Genomic DNA, 24,679 nt, shown 5'->3' with positions numbered 1-24,679 from the left:
ACAATGACTAGGTGTCTCTACTACAGTAACAATCAACCCCACCTGTGGGGGGTGGTTTGCAATGTAAAATCTGTGCCACCTGGGTATACTTCTTCAGTATCCAGTGGCATCCACGTCTTCTCCATGGATGGCTGGGACCAGGCTCTCTGAAACTTCCGCATTAAGTTAATGCTCCTTGCACTTGAATTTCAGTCTGTGTTTTCCTTGAAACCATATCCAGAGTATGTGTCAGTGCTGTGAACATAGTTAAGGAATTTGAGCCTCACAGTGATTAAATGACCTGACTGAGTTTTTCCAGTAAATCAACCCAGTTCTCCACTCAATTTATAGCACAATGAAATTTGAGATCCTTGGGGATCATCTAGTCCAGTGGTCGGCAAACTGCGGCTCGCGAGCCACATGCGGCTCTTTGGCCCCTTGAGTGTGGCTCTTCCACAAAATACCACGGCCTGGGCGAGTCTATTTTGAAGAAGTGGCATTAGAAGAAGTTTAAGTTTAAAAAATTTGGCTCTCAAAAGAAATTTCAGTCGTTGTACTGTTAATATTTGGCTCTTTTGATTAATGAGTTTGCCGACCACTGACCTAGTCCAGTGCACTCATTTTACATATGAGGAAATTGAAGGCCCAGAAGGGTTAAATAGATGTTTACAACTGCCACACACATTAGGGTGGCTGCTGTAACACAACAAAACAAAACACATTAACAAGTGTTGGCCAGAACGTGAAAAGAAAAGAAAAGGAAAAAAAAACCCTGAAACCCTCGCCCACTGTTGGTGGGAGAGTAAAATGGTGCTGCTGCTAAGGAAATGTTATGACAGTTCCTCAAAAATAAAAAATAGGATTACCATATGATCTAGCAATTCTTTTTCTGGGTCTATATCCCAAAGGATTGAAAGCAAGGTCTTAAAGAGATGTTTATACCCCCACATTCATAGCGGCATTATTCACAATAGCCATGGGTGGAAGCAACCCAACTGTTCCTCACAGATGAATGGATCAGCAAGATGTAGTCTTATACATACAGTAGAATATCATTCAGTCTTAAAAAGGAAGGACGTTCTGACACATGCTACAACATGGATGAACCCAGAAGACATTATGCTAAGTGTAACAATCCAGTCACAAAAATACAAGTATAGTGCAGTTTCACATATATGATGTACTTAGAGTACTCACATTCGGAGACAAGGATCCGGGGGAGGGAGAGGAATAGGGAGTTATTCTTTATTGGGTGGAGAGTTTTTGTTTGGGATGATGAAAAGTGTCCTGGAGATGGTTGCACAACAGTTTGAATACTTGACACTACTAAACTGTACACTTGAAAAATTTTAATATAGTACATTTTATGTGTACTTTACCACACACACACACACACACACACACGCACATACACACACAAGACGCTTGTGGCCTCATGGGCAGTTGGCATTGCATTCCCTCTCAACTCCCTATTCTGTTTTGGTCCTAATATGCCATTCATAGCATCCTTTCAGAAAACAGTGATCGCGGATCAAAGGCGAAAGCTTCCTTCCCCAACTGGTTTGTCACCATCCAGAAAAATAATGTTCATTGTTGCTGCTCAGATGCTGTTTAACTCTCACCTGCCTCTCTTCCTCACATTGCTCCTCCCCCGCTGTGCTCTGGGCAGGAGGAGTTACACGTGGGGCTTAAAACGTGCCACGTTCTCCCTTGCCGTGTGCTGTGCCCTCTGCCTGGGCTTCTTTTCTCCTCTACCTCTAAACGGCAGCTTCTGTGTTAGGAAGCGGCTGGGGCGTGATCTGTTCTGGAACGCACCTTTGACCACATGGAGTCTGCATTAGGTGCTTGCTCTTTTCAGGGTCATCCTGGCCACATGGAACTGTCATAACTCTGTTTCCTGGTCTGCATTTCATGCTGGACTGTTCTCGGACAGTTTTGATGTTCCCAGTGTCTAGCACATTACTCTCACAGAGTAAATGGTCGAAAATATTTGCTGAAAGATGAACTATTATCTTGGAAGATACTGCTATAACAGACATTCAAAACTGTCACCAGCCAGGCCGGCGTGGCTCAGGGGTTGAGCGTCAGCCAGTGAACCAGGAGGTCACGGTTCAATGCCCAGTCAAGGCACATGCCCTGGTTGCGGGCTCGATCCCCAGTGTGGAGCATGCATGAGGCAACCAGTCAATGATTCTCTCTCATCATTGATGTTTCTCTCTCTCTCTCTCCATCTCCCTTTCTCTCTGAAATGAATACAAATATATTAAATAAATAAATAAATAAATAAATAAATAAAAACATTTAAAAACTATTCCTCTTTAAAAACAAACAACTGACACCAATTGCTGATCTGCAAAACTTGCCTTCTTTTTTTAAAAAAAGGTATCTCTTATTTTTTATTGGAGTAAAATACCATAACATAAACTTTGCCATTGTAACCATTTTTAAGTGTACAATTCAGTGGTATTAAGTACATCCATGGGGTACCGTCATCACTCCCATTCATCTTTAGAGCTCTTTCCATTTTGTAAAACTGAAACCCTTTAAACAATAGCTCCCCATTCTTCTCTCCCCCCAGCTCCTGGCAACCACCATTCAGTAATTGTCCTTGTGTGACTGGCTTATTTTGCTTGACAGAATGTCTTCAAGGTTCATCCATGTTGTCAGAATGGTAGAATGTTCTTCCTTTTTAAGGCTGAATAATATTCCACTGTGTGTCTAGGCCACATTTTGTTTATCCATTTATCCTTCAGTGGACACTGGGGTTGCTCCCCCCGCCCCCACATTGGCTATTGTGAACAGTGCTGCTGTGAACATTTTAGACAAGGCACGCCTGCCCCTATGCCTTCCATACAGCACCACATAAAAATATGCCTTTAGTACGCAGATTCTTTACAGCCTCTATCCTGACCATTTCTCTCCATCTAGCTGCTTTCCGTCCTGTTCCAGTCTCCCCAGCTTTGATCTTGTGACTTGTTTTCCTCACCTACACCTGCTTCTAAGGCTTCCCTCTGCACTGGGATGCATGCCTACCCGTGTTTGGTGTTTGTGGTTTCAGACCAGTGATGCTACAGGTCCAGTCTGAAGATGTGCTTCTATACCTCACGGTGTTTGGGAGTTCTTTTTTTTTTTTTAATATATTTTTTTTTATTGATTTTTTACAGAGAGGAAGAGAGAGGGATAGAGAGTTAGAAACATCGATGAGAGAGAGACATCCATCAGTTGCCTCCTGCACGCCCCCTACTGGGAATGTGCCCGCAACCCAGGTACATGCCCTTGACTGGAATCGAACCTGGGACCCTTCAGTCCGCAGGCCGACGCTCTATCCATTGAGCCAAACCGGTTAGGGCTGGGAGTTCTTGATAGACTGTCTTCCCTTCCCTCCCCTTCCCTTTTCCTTTTTCAGTCTGCCCGCCCGCCTTCCCTCCCCCCCCCCCCCCCCCCCCCGCCCCCAGGTCTTTATCTCCCACGTTTCCAGCTATTCCCATCAGAGAAAAGAAGATTCACTGGTCGCAACCCTCCCAGGCTCTGTCCATCATGAAGCCTCGCCTTATCCTTGCCCCGCCCCCCGTCTCCCATATGGCAAGGCCTTGGAGAAATGAAAAGGGACCTCCTGTACCAGAGATGACCTACAGCACAATATAACGCCCACTCCCAACAGCCCTTGTTAGCGGATCTGGGCGGGAGAGGGGGTGAGAGCAGTTTCTTTCACTTCTGTTCTGACTGAGGCTGTCCTGGTTCTCAGTTACCACATGCTCTTTTTCTCCTCATTCCTTCACTTCACTCTAAACCTGTTCCTTCTCTGTCATTCCGCAAAGTGCCACTGGCAGGAGGCTGGCTGTAACACACTTCACCGCAGGTTTCGGGGTCGCCTGGAGGGAAGTTGCGGCCTGGAGGGAAATGAGAGATGGCCAACTGGTGAACTGGGTCTCAGATGGTATCGTTCTTTGGACTTTCAAAGCATTCTTTGGAATTTCTTCCCCTTGGAATTTCTCCAGACAGTCTTTTCCTCTAGCCTGTAGGGATCTGTTTTGGAGCTCAGCTGTCCTTACTGTGAGGAAGCCAGGAGGCTTAGGAGCTAGGAGGGTAACCTGCATCACTGCCCTGCCCCAGCTTTTCCCTCGTGGAAGAGCCAGGTATAGGTACGTTTGCTGCCGGTAGCCTCCCTTCCCTGTACTTCCAACTCAGGCGGACGAGGCCAGGCAGGAGGGGGGAAGCATTCGAAACACCTCTGACTAAAGTTCATTGCCAGTCAGATTGTGCACCACATTTTGTGATGCAAGTGTCTGACTCACTGCATCAGAGCTCAGCGTCTCTAAGTGGTTAATGAAGTTTTTCTACTGTGTGTGATTTTGTGCAAGTTTTCAAACATGTTTTTAAAAGTCTGGGCAATTTGGTTTGAATCATCGCAGATGCTCTCCTCACTCTGAGACAGTGATTACGACAGCTGCTCCCTGCCCAAGAGGGTACACGACAATGGCACAAAAATTACTCAAAACAGATTATCCCTCGAGTTTGTATCATTTAACATTTTCTGTCTATGGAGAGAGTTTTGGTTTGTTGCTTTCTCAGCTAATTAACAAGCTTCCTGTTTCCTGTTTCACATTTGGCAAATTATGTTTAGAGACAAATCATATCTGTAGTTTCTTGGGGAACTTCAAAGTGGCTCAGATATTTTCTGGATGCGTTATAGGGAGGGCTGATGGAGAAGGGCGTGCACCACGAGGTCTCTCTGTGGGCCCCCCCACATCTATATATATAAAAGGCTAACATGCAAAGTGTCCCCTCAGGAGTTCAACCGGGAGACCGGGAGTTCGGTCGCTCGCTATGACGTGTGCTGATCACCAAGGGGTGGTGCACAACATGGTGGGCGACCAGCGGCGGTGGTGGGGGGGTGAGGGAGTGAGGGAAGGAGGAGGCAGGGAAACTGATCAACCCTGATTGTAGGCCTGGCCTAGGGTCCCTACCTGTGCACGAATTTTGTGCACCAGGCCTCTAGTATATAAGGTGAGAGCTGGTCTTCTGTAGTCCTCACCTAAGAACTTCACTTGTCTGCTCTGGCATCATGGGATTCTTTTGTTAATTGGCTGTGCTAAGCTGACCTTGTTGAAGATACTTCTTTGTTATCTCTACCCATATCTTTTGTTTTAACAGGCAAATAATATAAGGGGAGAAATATACATAATTTGAGGAAATTGTGGACGTTTCATTTACTTGGTAACATAAATGGGGCTGTGAACAAGTCAACATTCAGAGCTTCCAAATGTTTTTTTTTTGTTTCGTTTTGTTTATCCTCATCCGAAGATATTTTTCCCATTGATTTTGAGAGAGAGGAAAAAAGAGAGAAACACTGATGTGAGAGAGACACATTGATTGGTTGCCTCCTGAACTAGCCCCGACAGGGATCAGGGATCGAACCTGTAACCCAGGTACGTGCCCTTGACTGGGAATCGAATCTTGACCCTTTGGAGCGTGGGCTGATGCTCTAACCACTGATACACACTAGCCAGGGCCCAAAATGTTTTTGATCCTGTTCAGATAAAAAAATATCTGGTTATATTTTTTCGACTTAATGAATAGTGGGGCTTTAGAGTGAGACAGTCCTAGGTTCAAATCCCAACTCCACTGCTTATTCGTTGTAAGAAATTGGGAAAGTTGCTTAACCTCTTGGTTTGTTTGTTTGATCATTCATTCATTCATTTGCTTGTACCTTGTTTCCTTCCTTTGTGAATAAAAAAATCAGAGAAGTACAAGGAAAAATACAATAAATTCCCATAGTCGTACCACTGAGAATTAACTATATTTGACTGTATTTTCTCTTAGTCATTTTTCCCTATCCCTAGTTAAAAATTACCTCAATAATATATGTGTACACTTTCCTTTCACTCCCCATTGCTTGGAAAACAATATTTACCTTGTTCAATTAAAATGAGGTAAAAAAAATTAAAGCACCTGGCCAGTCCCTCGTCCACAGTAGATGATTGGTGTGTGGTCATTGTTGTTATTAGTTATTGCTCTCCTTCTCCTATGCTTGCTTCTTTCGTTGCACATCTCCCATTAGAAAATATAGTCCTGGCAAATTGACGAACATATGCAAACGTTTTCTTTTGATGCAAACGTTTTTCTTCTTCTAGGAAGTATTTGCAACCCCCAACTTGAGGAATTGTTGTCACTACATGGAGGAATGTAGAATGCACCATAAAACTTATTTATAGGGCAAATAATGAACATGTATTGAAAAAGCAGAGCTTACTGATATAAATGATAGGCTACATTTGGGAAACTCTTTAAAATAAAGTGATTGAACCCAATTATAGAATATTTCACACATTACTTAAAAAGCTATAATAGTGGAGGGACAGGAAGTTTGAGAAAAAAATTGCTTACTTAAACTCGGCCATGGAAGATTGATTTATTTCATGCTTGCGGTGACCTCGCAGAGCAAGCTTCTGTCAGGTAATTAATGCTGGGGTTTTATTAATTTATGAAGAGCAGGGAAGGACTAGTTTGTCTTTATAGAAGCCAATTCTCTCCGAGTGACATGTTAAAAAAACCTAGGTGATGAAAAATGTGAGCAACTTGTCAACATAAATGAATGTTCCTCTTTATGGGCTTCTTAGATTGTCTTTGCACTAAATCTCTGTGCCAAAATGAGTGGTAGCATCATTAAAGAGCACGGATGTTGGAGTGATCAGGCAGCATAATTCGTAATCTACGACAGTGTTAATAATGTCTTCCCCTTTAAAAATACTCTTAAGTGCCTTTAATACTATAAATGATACCATAGGTAATACTTACACAGGCATAGCTTAGAGATATTACAGGTTGGGTTCCAGACCACCACAATAAATGAGTTGTAACCTTTTTGCTGGTAGAGGGTCTTGCCTTCAATTTGCAAAAAACATCTGTGAAGCACAATAAAGTGAGGTATGTCTGCGTAGAGGGAATGTCCAACAGTGTGATGAGTTTGTTACCTGGTATCATTTGATCCTTATGATAATCCCTCTGAAGTAGGCTATTGGATGGTTCCATTATGAACGAGGAAACTGAGACAGTGAACTTACCCTTGAGTTTACATAGCTAACCTGGAGGAGTCGGGTTTCAAATCTTGCAGCTCGTTCTAGGGTCTGTGATTTTCAACAAAGTATGATTTCATTTTACTTTGCTGACTGCCATTATATCTAGAATTTCAAGAGCACCTCTTACCTGATAAGTAGAGCAAATATGTGTTCTTGGAGCCTCGTATATTTTGGAAACTTGACAGTGAAACTAAAAATAGTATTTGTGGGTTGTTTTTTTTTTGATACATGGCACAAATGCCAGTCAAAATAACTGTTCATAAACACATCTACTCCCTTCTCTTGTGGTTGGATAAAAAGCCCTTCTTTAGTGAATGGGAAGGCATGCCTCTCTTTGTGACAGGCTGAGGTTATGATGTGCTTTATTTTATTAACTAGAGGCCCGGTGCATGAAATTTGTGCACTGGGGCGGGGGTGGGGGTCCCTCAGCCCGGCTTGTGCCCTCTCACAATCCGGGAGCCCCGCGATGGATCGCTCCAAAGGGGAAGGCCCTGCCCACCCACCGCAGCCCACCAGTCAGTGGCCTGGGCCTCCCTCTTTGGGACTATCGTGGAGCCCCCTGATTGACCTATCGCCCCACAGGTGGCCTCCCCCTGCAGGGCGATCATGGGGTGATGGCCAGGCCCCAACCAATCACATTGCATCTGCCTTGGCTGGCCTGGCACCAGTGGGTGTCATAGCGTGGTTTTCCGGATGATCGTTCCGCTGTTCGCCTGTTCGGTCGATTTGCATATTATGCTTTTATTATAGATATTTTTATTTATTTCAGAGAAAAAGGGAGAGGGAGAAAGATAGAAACATCAGTGATGAGAGAATCATTGATTGGATGCCTCCTGCATGCCCCCTACTGGGGATTGAGCCCGCAACCTGGGCATGTGCCCTGACCAGAATCAAACCTGGAACCCTTCAGTCCGCAGGCTGACGTGCTATCCACTGAGCCAAACTGGCTAGGGTTGATGTTCTTTATTTTTAATGTTCATGTGCTGAATGTCCAATATGTGTGGAGCTCCATGTTAGCTGCAGGCAGGGGAGGAGAGAGATACAACAATGAATAAGCCTCAGTCCCTGTGTCAGTGATCTGTTGAGAGGAAAAGCTCGGCCTATAAATAATTCAAGGGCATGGATGAATCAGGTGGGGGAGTGGGCGAAGTCTGACATGTGGAGGACAGGTGTGAAGGCAGATGCCATTTTGAAATGTCAAGTCAGCAGGATCCCAATCTGCTATTCCTTGTGTGTCAGACATGCCATTGAAAACCACATTTACTAGTGCCTACTGTATATCAGGCCCTGTGCTAGAAAATAGTTTTGAATTTTCCTAAAATATGCTGTGGAACTTATTTTTGTTTTTGTTGTTAATCCTCATTAAATACCTTTCATTGTTATTTAGAGGGAGTGGAAGGGAAGGGGAGGGAGAGAGAAAGAAACAGCGATGTGAGAGAGACACATCGATTGGTTGCCTCCCATTTGTGTCCCGACCCCAGGTCTGGGGAGCAAGCCTGCCCTTGAGCTGAATTGAACCTGGGACCTTCAGTCAGTGGGCAGACACTCTATTCACTGAGCCAAACTGGTGAGGGTGGGGGCTTAGTTTTTAAGTATTAGGAAGGTTTAAAATTTAGAGAAACCAGAGGTAGTATTTCCTCCCTAGGAGCTGGCTTTGCTGATTGATACTGGCATTAGGCCAGACCAACGTACTGCCGGTGACATTCTGGTGAGCTGGGACTAAAGACAGTGGTAATTAAAGGTGCCAGCGTTGCTATATATGGACATGGAAATACTAGGCCACATTCATATTGCTTCTAGAAGAGAAGGAACACATAGAAAGTGTATTTATTAAGAACTGTCTGCTTCCTTAGGAGTTTTTCTCTATTACCAAAACTTTAGGTTGACTTTCAAAAACTAGAACACATACATGATTATTCCCAAGGATACACTGGTGGGCTCCTGTATGTCTATGTAGGTAAAGATAAAAATGAATGTCTGTCCCCAGATATGCTACCCTTTAGAATGTCGAGGCCTGTATTGACTAACGTACCATAAAATTTCTTTTATCCCAAGTCTGTCACCGGTATAATTCAGAAGACATGCATTTTCCTTTTAATATAGTTCCTACCATGATTTGAAATTCCTGTCTATTACCTGTCTTGGAGTCTTATACAGTGGGAATAATGATGGAACGATAATGTCAGCTTCTTAATAAATACATAAAAATTCAATTTGTTCAGAATATTCTTAAAAAAATTTTTTTAAATTTATTTAAATAAAAAAAATTTTAAATGTATTTATTGATTTTAGAGAGAGAGGAAGGGAGGGAGGGAGAGAGGAAGAGGGAGAGAGAGAAAGAAACATCAATTTATTGTCCCCCTTATTTATGCATTCGTTGGTTGACTCCTGTATGTACCCTGATCCAGGATTGAACCCACAACCTTGATGTATCGGGACAACACTCCAACCAACTGAGTTACCTGGACAGGGCTATTCCTTTGAAGTCAACAAAGTATAATGATACATTAAAAAATTCTTAAGAATTAAGGATCTTTTTTTTTTTTTGCTTAAGCTTCATTTTATCTGAAAATATAACATTCCAAACTCTTTTCTCTAAGCATTGAAGTTGGTCAACATTTATATTGGATTGAGGAATTCTTACAGAGGAATAGACTCTGAGCGTCAGTTACATTGATCTCAGAGAATCAGTGTTGGAAGCTATTGTACTGGTATTGGTAGTTAAGCCTCACCTCATTCCAAAGGTCCTTTCTCAGCGCTCCCGACCGCTGGGCTTGCAGGTTTCACCTGGGAAGTCCAAGGGACAAGACATGGAAGGTCTCCTAAGGCTGCCTGTTTCATTGCATTCTTAAATTGTGCTGTATCTGCCTCTCTCTAATTCCAGTTCACCAGTTCTGATTTAGCCCTTTGGAATAAACATGAAGCTAGTCTCAATATCCCTTCCAGTGACTGAGGGTACCAGGGTAAGAGAATAAAAGAGAAGTGTGTGGGGAGGACCTCAGGGGGCTGTTCTGGCCAGTGGGTCAGGCCCTGGGTCCTCTGCAGGGCAGACTGCTAACAGGGCCATCTTAACCTTCATCTTGGACAGTAACAACGAACACTAAGAAAAGGAGGACGCCCAAATATGAATGTGTTGAGTGCCTGTTTTGTAGCAGTACTGTGCTAGATGTTAATTCTAAAGATGAGGAATCTGAAACCCAGAAATTAAGTAGCTTGCCCAAGGACATACAGTGATAAATATGGGCATTAGAATTCTAACCCTGGTGTGCCTGCCTCCGTGGCCAGCACTTCTGACACACTACATTGCCTGCTGGAGGGCCTTATTAGGTGCAGTGACAGTACTTTCACACACTCCCTCAGCAGCCCACACATTCTGTCTTCTCTTCTGAATGAACCCAGCTGGGAGATGCCAGGCTCCCAGGCCAGTATTAATGTTGATTCTAATCTCGCTCCTCTTCCTGATGCTTTTCTCTTCTCACCATCAAAGTTAAGCATATTCCTTATCAAAGGCATTGCCCTTCTTCTCCGGAACATATATTTCTAAGCTAAACTAATCTGCATCGATTTATAAGAAACACCTCCTTTCATATTCCTTGACTGGGTCAAAGGAATCTTAGAATGGCTGGGTCCAAAAGGTTGGGCAATCTAAGCTAACTAGTTAATCATGACCAAGGTTAAACAATGCTTTTATCTTCCAAAGTGATGGGTCTTCCAGTTACACTCACTCCTGATGTAGACATAAAGTGTAATTGTGAATATCATAATTAAAGAACACAGCTGAGCTTTGTCCTTGGCCTACTTTCAGGTGAATTTTAATAGTTCAGTGAAATAAAGCTCTGGGAAAGCATTGGAATATACGATACTTGGGAGGAGGCAGAGAGAATGGTATCCCTACAAGTACTCGCATAGGATGAAAGGGAACCTTTCACACTGCCTTGCCACTGCCCATTTGTCTCTCCCTCAGTAAAATGTAAGCTTCTTGAGGGTAGAGAATGTATTGAATTCATACTTGCTGTGGCCATACATAGCATAATGCCTTCTCTGCAGCAGTTGATGAGTACGTGTTTATGAATGAATGAATAAACAAAAGAAATACAAAGATGCCTTTATATGGTCAACATGAACCTACCTCAAGTGATATTGAATCAATTTCAGTTATTTTGAGGCAAGAAAATACTTTACAGGAAATGACAAGCCAAGAGGACTAATAGGATGATTTCTAAAATCTTGGGTTATCTATGAGTTTCAGGTTACGAGGACCTTTAATGGGATATTTCCAATTAAAATACATTTAAATACATTTCTGGTATGTACTCTAAAATGGGACTTCCACTCCAGCTGTGAATTAAATAACTATATAAGTTTTTAACTTCTACATATTTCTGGTCTGTAAATAAAACTAGTTATTCTTAAAATACTTCACCCCAAATATTAGAGTGTGTTTGGGGGGAGTGTTAGGGGTGATTTTATGTTTGGAAATATCCAATGAAAGGGGATGGTCCTGAGAAAGCATAAACAGGGACCCTCAGGAGGTAGAAGATGGTGCTGAGTAGGATTTGGTGTTGCAATTTCAAAGCCTCTCTGTGCCATGCTTGACAGAATCCTTTCTCCGAAATAAACAAAATACAAAAGGCACACCTGATTGTCTTCAAGGATGCCCGTGTTTAAAAAGAGAAATCGGTTTTTATGACTAAGAAGAGAAAATCATGCAATAAGAAAATAAAATGTCTCGTACAAAATGCGACGTGTCAGATCACTGTAAGGTTTTTTCCTTCCCCCTCGGTTTCCTTCTGCTGCCCTGACTCTGAGTCTCTCATGAGAGACTTTTCTGATGCTTGTCACCATGAGCTCATAGTGTGTGGGCTCCGTCCTGGAGGAGTAGAAAGAACTGCTTATTAAGGCCCCATGTTTAGGTCTAAGGAGCGTGTTAACATTGTACAGTGCTGGCCCGTTACTGTCGCGCTCAGTAGTGGCTCACAGACCTTCAAGAGCAGAGAGAACAGTGGCTTTTATGTCACCAGACCCCCACTCTTCCTGTTAGCTGGAGAGCAAGGATGTACCCATTCTGCCAATGGGCGACAGCACCAGACCTGATACCTGGTTAGATGCTGACCCTCAGAGGCTCTGTGCAGGTGAACGGCTCCCTGCGAGCCAGCGCTGCGGCTGCAGGGATGGGTTCCAGGCCCCTTTTCGGGCAGCTGGCTCCCTGTGTCTTTTCTCTCTCCTCACAGCAGCCTTTTCTCTTGGTAATTGTCACCACTAGTTCTGCTCAGTCCCTGAAGATAGGCACGTAGGCCCTTTTCATTTTAAGACTTTACTGCTACACAAAAATAGCAGCATTAGGAAATCACAGGAGTCCCAGACCTGAGTCCCTTCTGGAAGCCCCTGGGACACGGTTTTATTTCTTATGTGAGGCTTCCTTTTTCTTCTGGCTCCTTCCCCCCTTTCCCATTAGAGGAATAGTTTGCTTTTAAGATAGCCTTGCTCCCAGCACGTAGGCCTGGAGATGCCTGCTCCCTTGTTCCTGGGAGCTCCTGTCTCCGAGGATGTTCCGTGGGAATTGGAATCTCTGAGATATTCAGGGCATTTCCTCAAAACATTCATTTTCTTTAGCAATCCAAGCCATTCACATCCCATGTGAAGTTTTCACTGAGCCTTCTTTTCCCACATTCAGCTTAGAACGTAATGTTTGGGGCCAGACCAAGGTACGCTTTGCCCAAATGCGAACTCACTGATACTGTTTGATGAGTAACAATCACTTGACCAGTAAAGAGTGATGGTGAGGTGGATTGGGTGGACATCTCACCCGCTGTGGGCCTCAAGCAGCGTCCACGCCGGCCTTGTTTCCTCTGCAGGCTGACGGCAGATGACATCTTTTGCTATTTGAAAAACAATATTCCAGACATGATTAAGAAACCATGACTCACACAATAACTATAATAGTAGGCTTGTGCCACGGCTGCTTTTGAGCATTGTATTTTAGTGCCCATTTAATTATCTGTTTGCTATAAACGTTGGCGGTCTTGGTTTTCCTCTAATGTAAACAAAATAATATTATTTAATTCCCTGGCTAGTTATTGCTATAATAATAGAAACTCTTTGAAACTTTATTTTCTGGTTTCAACTTCTGTGTAAGTTTAGAATGGGACATTTTTAAGGAAACTTTTATTTGTTTTTAAAAAGAAAAACGAGTCAGTTTTTGCTTATAGTAAGTCTAATAGAGGTGAAATAGAATTTTCATCTTGAAAGTAAACAAGCCCTGTCACTACTAGTAAAAAGTGGAACTGAAGAAGGATTTGAGAGAGAGAGGCCCTGCCAGTCATGATGTGTCTGAGTGGGCTAGCAGGCTAGGTCCAAGACTGTGGCTTTGGCCGTCCCGGAATTTGATTTCTTCAGCTCACTGAGAGTTGAGTGAACTCAGGGGTATTGACTACGGTTAAGTGGTCAGTGTGTTTTCCTCCTTCGTGGCAAAGTTTCGAAGGGAAGTGAAATGACAAAAGTCTGCATGATAAGCATGGAGCCAGAGCCAAAGGGACCCGATGGTCTGAGTGGCATGTCAGCCAGCCTTGGGAGCTGGATGTCCGTGTCTGTCCCCAGAGGCAGTGTTGGAGAGCAGAGGGCCTGGCTTCTCCTCTTGGCGGGCAAAGCTGTCTTTCCTGCTGGCCCAGTGCTGGCAGCTGGGCGTGAATAGCCTCTCTTGTTAAAATAGAACACAGCAGATGAGAACTCGGGAAGACGAGACTGTGCATGTGGTTACCAGCTTGTTTTCCAGGATTCCACCTCTCCTTCCAGTTTTCTGTCTTTGATTCTGGGTGTTCATCACCCTCTTCACCCCAGGGGCCTGTTGTGCCCTCTAAAAAATTGGCCAAGGCCAAGCATCAGACCTCTTTCTGTTATTGAGATGGACCAGAAGAGGGAATGGACATCTCATTAAAATGAGGAGAAAGCTAAGGGAAAACAAACATGTACCAAACCTATAAAATCATCAGGCTGCCCGGCCAGTATGGCTAAGTGGTTGAGAGCGTCGACCTATGAACTAGGAGGTCACGGTTTGATTCCAAGTCAGGGCACATGCCTGGGTGGTGGGCTCAATCCCCAGTAGGGGGAATGCAGGAGGTAGCTGATCAATGATTCTCTCTCATCATTGATGTTTCCATCTCTCTCCCTCTCTCTTCCTCTCTGAAAGCAATAAAAATATATTTTAAAAAATAATCATGCCGATGGATAGATTTCTGCATGTGAGCGTGGTGTGGAACCTATACCAGTTAGTCACGACCAAGTTAAACGATGACTTCATCTTCTGAAATGATGAGGCAGAGCACTGCCTTTTTCAAAGCATCTTTACCTCAGTCGGGCAGGCAGAACTGAATAGTTTACACATCCCTTATCCACCTGGTTTATTTCTGCAGATGACTCATCTCATTTTAACAGATTCTTATATATGAAATGTATATTTCATGCTTAGAGCTGTACCATTTCTGACGTTGTCCTCAAATTCTGGGACAACCTAGAATGTACTGATTACAAAATAAATGTGCCAGAGTTATTAGAATGACTTCTTTATTAATTTTTTTTTAGCGCTTTCAAAATATCATTAGGAATACATTTAAAAAATATTCAACACTTTTCAATCAATAACAGCCTTTGGTGTTGATGCTCACATTGTTCCATCCTTGGCCAGTAGAAGTCTCTGCCTGTGGCTCCTGTGTCCTTTTGAGGTGACCCCATTAGTTTTGGAGCACTTGCTTCCTTTCTGAGCTCATCAAGATGTTTCAGGCTCACCTTGTACTTCCTCTGGCCCAGATCTGGGACCAGTCACACCTCCAAAGAGCCCTTGGTTCTTTTCAGCGGGGAATTGTTTTAGAGACCACAACCTGGGTGCTGCGGGTGTTCATAGCTGCTGGGTTGTCCTTACTTTTAAACGTACCCATGGATACATACGTATTTTTTAAAAGAAAAAAGATGTAAGAAAATCTGTTGTCTTTTTTGGTTTTGTTTTTGTTTTAGTATGCTTGTATTTTCTGTTACACTGAAAACATCTTGGTTCCTTTTGACATTACCATAATTATTTATTTGCTTTGTCTATAGTATATATAAGAATTAAAAAAAATAACTCCAATATTACTAATGACAAGAATACCACTGAATGAGATGTAAGACTTTGTTGCAGTTCTATTTGCTTTGGAATCACCATTCATGTTCAGTCGTAACATTGTATTCTAAAGCAACTTATTTTTTTCTGTGTTCTTATGTCATGAAAGAAATCTCCCATTAATTCATTTCCAATTTTTAAGGTTTTCTTCATTTTATTAATATAACTTGAGTCAAAACTATGTTATGTAAGGCACATCCAGAGAAGGCTCAGTTTTTCATTCTTGTCTCTTATGACCACACTGTTCTCTCCCACATAAATAGTCTTTTAAAAAAATATTATTTTTCAAATAAGTTTACATTCAAAATTATTTTGTATTAGTTTCAGGTATACAGCAAAGTGGCTAATCATATACTATACAAAGTGGTCCCCTGATATTTCAAGTACCCACCTTGCACCAAATATAGTTATTACAATATTATTGACTACATTCCCTATGCTGTATTTTATATCCCCATGAATAGTTTGGAACTACCAATTTGTAGTTTTAATCCATTCATGCTCTGGTAACCCTCAGACTGTTCTCTGTGTCTGTGAGTCTGTTTCTGTTTTGTTTGTGCATTTATTTTGCTCTTTAGATTACAAACACAAGTAAAATCATATGGTATTTGTCTTGCTCTGACTTAATTCACTTAGCATGATACCATGTAGGTCCATTTCATGCTGTCACAAATAGTAAGATTTCATTTCTTTTTGTGGCTGATATTCCATTGTATGTATGTACCACAGCTTTTTTATCCACTCATCTGTGGATGGGCACTTGGGTTGCTTCCATATCTTGGCTATTGTAAATAATGTTGCAGTGAATACAGAGGTGTAGATATTCTTTCAAATTAATGTTTTGGGTTTCTCTGGATATATACTAAGAAGTGGAATTGCTGGGTCATAAGGCAGTTCCATTTTTTATTTTTTAAGGAAACTTCATTCTGTTTTCCATAGTGGCTGCATTCCCAATAACAGTGCACCAGGGTTCCCTTTTCTCTACATCCTCTCCACACTTGTTTGTTGATTTATTGATGATGGCCATACTGACAGGCGGGAGAAGATCTCATTGTGGCTTTAATTTTCATTTCTCTGATGATTAGTGACTTGGAGCATCTTTTCATATGTCTATTGGCCATTTGTATGTCCTCTTTGGAGAGTGTCTATTCAAGTCCTGCAGCCATTTTTAACTTGCATTATTTGTTTTTTTTATTTTTTGGTGTTGAGTTGTATGAGTGCTTTATAAATTTTGGATACTAACCCTTTATCAGATATATCCCACATAAATGTTCTTTAAATTAGCTTGTGTTTTATCCATCTAGCGTTCCTTTTTTTAATGTTAACAAATCCTATCTAATAAATGAGTAATATGCAAATTGACCATCACTCCAACACACAAGATGGCTGCCCTCATGTGGACACAAGATGGCCGCCACAAAATGGCCAGCAGGGGAGGGCAGTTGGGAGGGACCAGGCCTGCAAGGGAGGGCAGTTGTGGGGGATCCAGGCCTGCAGGGGAGGGCAGTTAGGGGTGACCAGGCCTGCAGGGGAGGGCAGTTTGGGGCAATCAGGCTGGCAGGGGAGTGGTTAGGGGGTGATCAGGCTGGCAGGCAGAAGCAGTTAGGGGCAGTCAGGAAGGCAGGCAGGCGAGCAGTTGGGAGCCAGCAGTCCTGGATTGTGAGAGGGATGTCTGACTGCCCTCAAGGGGTCCCCGATTGGAGAGGGTGCAGGCTGGGCTGAGGGGGACACACCCCCGTGCACGAATTTCATGCACCGGGCCTCTAGTACAAATATATTTGTATTTCCCCCCACATCCTTTCCTTCCTCATTCTTCATTCTTCATATATATATATATATATATATATATATATATATATATATTATTGATTTCAGAGAGGAAGGGAGAGGGAGAGAGAGATAGAAACATCAATGATGAGAGGGAATCATTGATTGGCTGCCTCCTACAGCCCCCTACTGGGGATCAAGCCCCCAACCGGGGCATGTGCCCCTGACCAGATCGAACCAGAATGGAACCGAAACCCTTCAGTCTGCAGGCTGACCTCTATCCACTGAGCCAAACTGGCCAGGGCTTCATTCATTTTTTTATGATTAACATTCCACTGGTGAGTGTCGTAATTTGAGAATGATTTTAAAAAACACACAGTAATGATACTTAGTTCTGAACTACTGAATCGGATCTCTAGCTGGAGAGATGAAGCACTTTAAAAACAAAACAAAACTGCTTTTAATTGGGAACACTTTTTTTTTCTTGAAACCCATACTTTCAAGATAAAGAACCAGCTCTGTGGTTGAGTATCATTGATGTTTCATCATTCCCTTCCTCTCTGAAATCAATACAAATATATATTTTTAAAAAAGATAAAGACCTATTATTACTACTACCATTTTTAAAATGTGCTCACTGTGCCTCTCTAAGCTGCCAGGAAAGAGTTCAAAAAACAATTTGGGATGAAGCTCGGGCTTCGCCATGTGCCAGCCTCTGGATGACCTCCGCTCAGGTGAAGGGGGCACTTGCATCTCACTGGTGTTCTGCACCGGAGACTTGCTCCCTTTGGTGTCCACTCCAGCCCTTCCCAGACTTTGCGAGAAGCTCGGAAATCTCTGTTGCTGCTGCTGGTTCCTGAGCGCAGTTGCTCACCCACCCACTCAGGGTTTCCGGGCTCCGCAGCTCGGCTGCTCCCGGGCCCTAGAGCCTCCCCTTCTGCGCACAGTGATGCCAGCATTGGGGGCGGGAGCGCCGCCTTCGTCTCCGGAGCGATCCCGCCCTCCTCCCCGCCCCAAGCCCTCTCCTGCCTCAGCCGTGCGGCTCCGGCTCCGCACTGCAGATGCCCGCTGGCCGCCTGGCGCTTGTAGGCTCCGGTGGTGCCCCGCAGGTCCCCTCCACCCCCGAGCACTGGCGGCACTCACGCTGTTCCCAAGGGACCCTCCACTGAGCAGACTCGGAGCCACCGAGAAGCCTCTACGCTGGTGGCGGGGCAGAGGGGTACCTAGGTGGACTGTGGCTGCACCGGAGCCCGCGGCGCTCCTGGATGCGGCAGGACAAACTGCCCGGCTCCCTGAGGCGCGGAGGGAGATGCCTGAGGCGGCAGGGTGGCGGCAGCGGCGGTGGCGTGGGCACCATCCTGAGCAATGTGCTCAAGAAGCGCAGCTGCATTTCCCGGACCGCGCCCCGGCTGCTCTGCACGCTGGAGCCGGGTGAGGACCCTGGGCTGCAGATGGGGCACTGGAAACTAGCGGGGCGCCCCGGGAGCTGGCGCTGCTCACGCCTCTGCCTCAGCTGGGCTCTACCTAGGCCGGGGAGCGCCCGCGGGCCGCCGAGTGCGGGGTACCGCGGCTTGGCGCAGGCGGGGCTGGGTCAACCTGGGAAGGCAGATCGCGGAGCAGGGCCTGGGTGGAGGCAGCGGCCTCCCAAGGCGCGGAGGACCCGGAGCTTCGCCTGCGGCCCGAGGGCCCCCACTCCTGCGGCCTGTGCGTGGTCTGGTCCTGCTTGTGCCCGGAGCTGGGCAAGTGCTGCCGCCTGCCAGGCTATCAGGGGCCGCGTTACCAATTGTGCGCCAGGCTCATTTGAAAGAGGTGGAGAAAAGCACAGGTTTGATATTTTGGGTCTGAGGGGAAGGCAGTGGCTTGGAAGGAAAAATCGGCGGGGGGCGGGGGGTGGGGGGTGGCGGTAAGAGGGGAGGAATTTGCTGAGGGTCCCGCGGCGTGAGTGCTGGGGTCAGCTCGCCTGGAGCCTCTAATGTGTGTGTCCGGGTTCGGAGCGGGCAGGAAACACTTATGCAGCCTAGAGATCCTTTCTTACAGGTAAAGTCTGGGAGCGCACCTGACTGTGCCAGGCTAGGCCCTTTTTGCTGTCAGCCTGTGTTTACACATCCTTGCTTCTCCAGGCTGCGTAACTCCGCGCCTGCTCCACCATCTGGCATCCCTCCCCGGGGTTTTATGAGCCCGGCCCTGGCGCGGGAGCCTGGGCTCAGAGCTTCCTGGCAAGGGTGGCCGCAGAGGGAGCCAGCTGCGCTCGCCCGCCCGGTGCTTAGCGCTCTCCTGCCCCTTGAGTGGCACCAGCTGGGTACCAGGCGGGTTCGACCCTCCGCAGCCCCTGCCTCCCAGCGCCTTCGGAGACCTGCTTGCCTGAGGCTGCAAGGGAGAATCTGCCACAGCACTGAGCCCCCAAAGGGTGGAATGCTTGGCTGCCTTTCCGAACCTCGTGGTTCCTTTGTTTTTCTCCCCAAGGAAGTGTCTAGTTACAGAGACTGTAGTGTTAATTCACCGTCTTACTTTGCCCTTTAAAAAAAAATCTCCTTCCCACATTAGAAGTGTTTTGTATTTCTGAACCCGGAACAGCTGTGATGATCATATAAAATATAAACCTTCTCTCCCCCCCCCCCCCCGAAATTCATTCAGTAGACGAATCGGTGAAAATGACCTGATTTCAGCTTTTGCCTACAGGCAGCAAATGATCAATTCTAGTTCAAGCCTCTGACTCATTTCTGGCCAGGAGAAAATAGTTGTGGTTTTGACTAACTAACGCCAGCTGGATTTCAGCGCCGCCGGGCACTCGGCAGGTGCTCCGAAAAGTCCGGGGAGTGTTTTGGGGAATACATCCAGGGAATCCGGGCTTTTAGGTCGATAGAAATCATTCCGTGCAGACCGAACTTCCTGGTCTTTGTTATACTAAAGCAAACGTCATGACTAGACCTCCTCCATTCAGCACCCTGGGTCTGGATAGCAACCCCACCACCGGCTGTGTTTCTTGCAGCCTTAAATCCTGCGCTGGAGCGGGAGGCACTCTTGTGGCCATTGCTTCATTTCTGGGCACTGAGGCCCGGGCTTCATCTACTCAGAGAGATGAGAACCTGTGGGGGTGCTGAATATATATTGGGGAAAGAAAATGTTATCTACCCAGACAGTATGGTTTTGAACCTGAAGCTTTGAAAAGAAGTATCTTGGGTTTCTCTACCCCACAGCTTGACTTTAGAAATGTGGGACCCATCTCATGTATTCACAGCCTCTTCCAGGACTCCACCAAGGGCATCTGCATACTCTACTGGGCTTCGGCAAGTCAGACACATCTTTCCAGCTTCTTGCCTCCGTATATATGTTTTTAAAAAGACAGGTCTACTTTATTATTGTAATTTTGCAAATTCTGAAAGTTGTTCCTACCCACATGCCAGCCCTAACGTAGTTGTGGAGAGGTTTTCAGTATGCCTAATCGGCTATCAACATCTTAGAAGCAAACATTTCATCATAAACGGCAATCATGAATTGTAAAACTGAATGCTCTGGCTAATGTTTGGTATATCTTGATCCTTGAACTTTTAAGTCATGTCTTTTAAAAAGTGACTTAAAATGTAATTGCATTGATTTTGAAATTGTAGGAAAAGAATATATAGCATTTTTAGATTTGATTATATTACTTTTAAATACAATTCAAGTAGGAATAAAAATTGTCATTTAATTTAACCTCAATAGCGACAGCACATATGCTTCTAACATGGAATTCTGAATTTAAAAAGCCCAATATAAATATCAAACATACAGTCTTTATGTATTCTCCTATTTATGTACTTCAATTCCATATATTTGGGATTTGGAGCAGAGAAGTTCCAAAATAAAGTTAAAACTTTGGAACTTTATCTAAAGTTGTAGGTAACTTAGCATTAGAGTTCAGTTATATTTTTAGCTTGTAGTCTATAATTAAACATACAAACTTTTCTTCAATAACTAAGTTTATTAAGACATAATTTAAAAACATGAAAATCTCCAATAGGACTACTAAGGATTCCATAAATTGGAAGGCAATGACATTATTTTTATAACTTTTGATATTCCATTGACATTTCCCTAATAGACATAATCCACTCAAATGCCCTAGAAAACAAATTCTGTAAGTAGAGAATTCTCTTCCTAAGTTTATACAATGCTAGTTGATTTACAGTTAATCATCACAACTGTCTACTGAGATAGGTATTATTTATCCTAATTTAAAAGATAAAGAATTGAGACTTCCCTAGCCAGTTTGGCTCAGTAGATAGAGCATTGGCCTGTGGACTGAAGGGTCCTGGGTTCGATTCCAGTCAAGGGCACATACCTTGGTTGCAGACTCCTCCCCCGCCTGGGCCCTGGTTGGAGCATGTGCATGAGGCAACCAATTGATGTGTTTCTCTCATATGGATATTTCTGTCTTTCCTTCTCTCTTCATTTCTCTAAAAATCAATGGAAAAATATCCTCGGGTGAGGATTAAAAAAAAGAAAAAAGAATTGAGACTGAGGCAGGTTAAATTATTTTTTGACTCTAGGAACCAAAGTTGAATGGAAGTCTCTCTAACCTCCAAGCCTGTGATGTCTTTTAAAAAAAAAAGTATTTGTTTTTTTGGCTTGGCACTACTCCATACAGCTGTGTAAACCACCATCTTAGGGGGAAAGCTCCATTTTATTGCCATAGGATATTTTTCTATAGTAATAACTAATATTCTTTTTCTTTAACAAAATTGACTAAAAATTAGTAAAAGTTTAAAAAACTTCATGATGGTTCAGTTAATTTTTACTTCTTTTTTTTATTCTTTATTTTTTAAAATTTAATAAAGCTTTATTGTTCAGATTATTACAATTGTTCCTCTTTTTTCCCCCATAGCTTCCCTCCACCCGGTTCCCACCCCAACCTCTGCCCTTACCTCCCCCTCACTGTCCTCATCCATACGTGTACGATTTTTGTCAAGCTATGCCCCTGATTCTATTATATTCACCAGTTTATTCTGTTCATCGGATTTTTAATTCACTTGATTTTTAGATTCACTTGTTGATAGATATGTATTTGTTGTTCATAATTTTTATCTTTACCTTTTTCTTCTTCTTCCTCTTCTTAAAGAACACCTTTCAGCATTTCATATAATACTGGTTTGGCAGTGATGAACGCCTTTAGCTTTTTCTTATCTGTGAAGCTCTTTATCTGCCCTTCAATTCTGAATGATAGCTTTGCTGGGTAGAGTAATCTTGGTTGTAGGTTCTTGCTATTCATCACTTTGAATATTTCTTGCCACTCCCGTCTGGCCTGCATAGTTTCTGTTGAGAAATCAGCTGACAATCGTATGGGTGCTCCCTTGTAGGTAATAACTGTTTTTCTCTTGCTGCTTTTAATATTCTCTCTTTGTCTTTTGCTCTTGGCATTTTAATTATGATGTGTCTTGGTGTGGTCCTCTTTGGATTCCTTTTGTTTGGGGTTCTGTGCTCTTCCTGGACTTGTAAGTCTATTTCTTTCACCAGGTGGGGGAAGTTTTTGGTCATTATTTCTTCAAATAGATTTTCAGTATCTTACTCTCTTTCTTTTTTTGGCACCCCCATAATTCGGATGTTGGTACGCTTGAAGTTGTCCCAGAGGCTCCTTACACTATCTTCAAATTTTTGGATTCTTTTTTCTTTTTGCTTTTCCGGTTGAGTGTTTTTTGCTTCTTTGTATTTCAAATCTTTGACTTGATTCTTGCATTCCTCTAGTGCTGTTAGGTCTCTGTATAATATTTTTTATTTCAGTCAGTGTATGTTTAATTTCTAGTTGGGCCTTTTTCATATCCTCGAGGGTCTTGCTAAATTTATTGGCCTTTTCTAGGAAATTCTTATAATTGTGGTTTGAACTCTATATCCAGTCATTTGCTTTCCTCCATTTCTTTCGTTTGTGATCTGTTTCTTTGTCTCCTCATTTTCGCTGCTTTCCTGAGTTGGTAGAGTAGCTTTGTGTGCTAGGTGTCCTATATGGCCCAGTGGCTCAGCCTCCCCAGTTACCTGAGGTGGATACTCTTGGTGCACCCCTTTGTGGACTGTGTGTACAGCCTTGTTGTAGTTAAGCCTTGATTGTTGTTGGTATCACTGGGAGGAATTGACCTCCAGGCCAATTGGCTGTGAGGATCAGCTGTGTCTACGCTGGGAGAAGTTCGGTGCTGGAGACAGCCTTATGAGACAAGACTTGCAAAATTGCAAAAGCCTCTGTGCTCAGCTTGGTTGGGGCGGAGTCTCAGGGCTGAGCAGACAGCCTTGGCTTTCTGTCAGCCTGCCCTATGAGGCCCCTGGGTCTCAGTGTTCCTCAGTAATCGCTGCAAGTACTTCTGAGAGAGAGCCGCCCTCGAGTTTCGCCCGCTGCCAGACAGTCCAGTTTCTTTCCCAATGAATCTGGATTCCCAGATTCTCGCCTGGAACTGGAGTTCTGCGCAGTCGGGAGCTTCCACCTCCCTCCTGCTAGAGAAAGCCAGCGGCACACTCAGCAGTCCTCTCCACACGCACTCGCACGCGCCTCCAGACCTCTGCCTTTCGCAGCTCCCCTGAGTTTCCATGCGCTCCTCTCTTTCCCGACAGTCCAGACTCCCCCCATATGAGTCTGGGTCCCCAGGGTCTCGCCTGAAACTGGGGTTCAGTGCAGTCGGAACTGGGGTTCAGTGAAGTTGGGAGCTTCTGTCTCTCTTCCGCTAGAGAAAGCTAGCCAGGCACTCAGCCACCCGTCCTCTCTGGCGCGTGTCTCCGTACCTCAGCCTTTTGCAGCTCCTCTGAGTCTCCGTGTGCCCCTCTCTTGCCTTCTAGTTGTAGAATTTCCATTCAGCCAGCTTTCCTGTGGTTCTGGATGATGTCCATTCTGTCTTTTAGCTGTAGTTTTGAAATTGTTGTGTGAGGCAGCAGTTTAGGTGTTCACCTATGCCACCATCTTGGTTTCTCTCTTTACTTCTATTTTTGATGTAATTTATTTTTTCCCAAAATAACAGTTATGTGTTTTTCTTTTAGGAGTTGACACAAAGTTGAAGTTCACTCTTGAGCCATCTTTAGGTCAAAATGGTTTTCAGCAGGTAATTTTATTTTTGGTTTTGATAATCTTCTTTTGGGGTATCTACAGGGTATATATTGAGACATATTCTCAAAATGGGAAAACTTTGACAAGCATAAGAAGACAAATCATTTTTAAAAATATAGATGACACTTGGGTTTATACTTCCCATGAAAATTTTTGTACTTTCTATTAATGGTGCAAGTGTGAAAAAATTTACAAAACCAAACATTTACTGTTCTGAATCCATAATACATGTTTTGGTTTCTGTACCAGTGCTTCCCAATTATTTTTTGTGGGTTGCAGATGGGTCACAGGTGTGTTAAGGGTGCCCAAGGTGTGGCTTGGGGACAGTCATAGTTCTCACATCAGTCATATCTGGCTGAAAGAAGTTGACTGTCACCCCAGTGTGCTGTACAAAGTTTATGCTCTATAGATGTCAAGATGAAAAAAAGATTGAAAAGTGCTTACCCAGGTCAATAGCATCATTTTGCCAATATTTCTTCTTTGTTCTTAGTGGTATGATGCTCTCAAGGCAGTTGCCAGACTATCAACAGGAATACCAAAAGAATGGAGGAGAAAGGTAAGGAGGGTTTGTAGGGCTGAAATACAAAAGGGCCATCACTCTGTCCCTGTCCCTCTTTAAAGCTCTGGAATGTAAAAAATGAT

At 43.9% G+C, this 24,679-nt stretch overlaps 1 protein-coding gene across 3 annotated transcripts in view; it reads left to right on the top strand.

Annotated features, from left to right (window-relative positions):
* The window catches only part of TBC1D30 (TBC1 domain family member 30), a 90,363-nt gene that overhangs the window by 26,942 nt on the left and 38,742 nt on the right, over positions 1-24,679 (top strand). For 2 of the 3 annotated variants that reach the window (XM_080662494.1, XM_080662496.1), the window contains exons 3-4: positions 23,971-24,032; positions 24,528-24,593. In XM_080662494.1, the coding sequence (XP_080518620.1) occupies positions 23,971-24,032; positions 24,528-24,593 (128 nt within the window). Of the gene's footprint in view, positions 1-17,984; positions 18,409-23,970; positions 24,033-24,527; positions 24,594-24,679 lie in introns of those variants that run through there. The other variant, XM_080662495.1, reaches the window with a different exon arrangement.

This window comes from Plecotus auritus (genome assembly GCF_963455305.1).
Source record: "Plecotus auritus genome assembly, chromosome: 3".
Classification (NCBI taxonomy): Eukaryota; Metazoa; Chordata; class Mammalia; order Chiroptera; family Vespertilionidae; genus Plecotus; species Plecotus auritus.
This window is presented reverse-complemented; position numbering and strand designations above follow the sequence as displayed.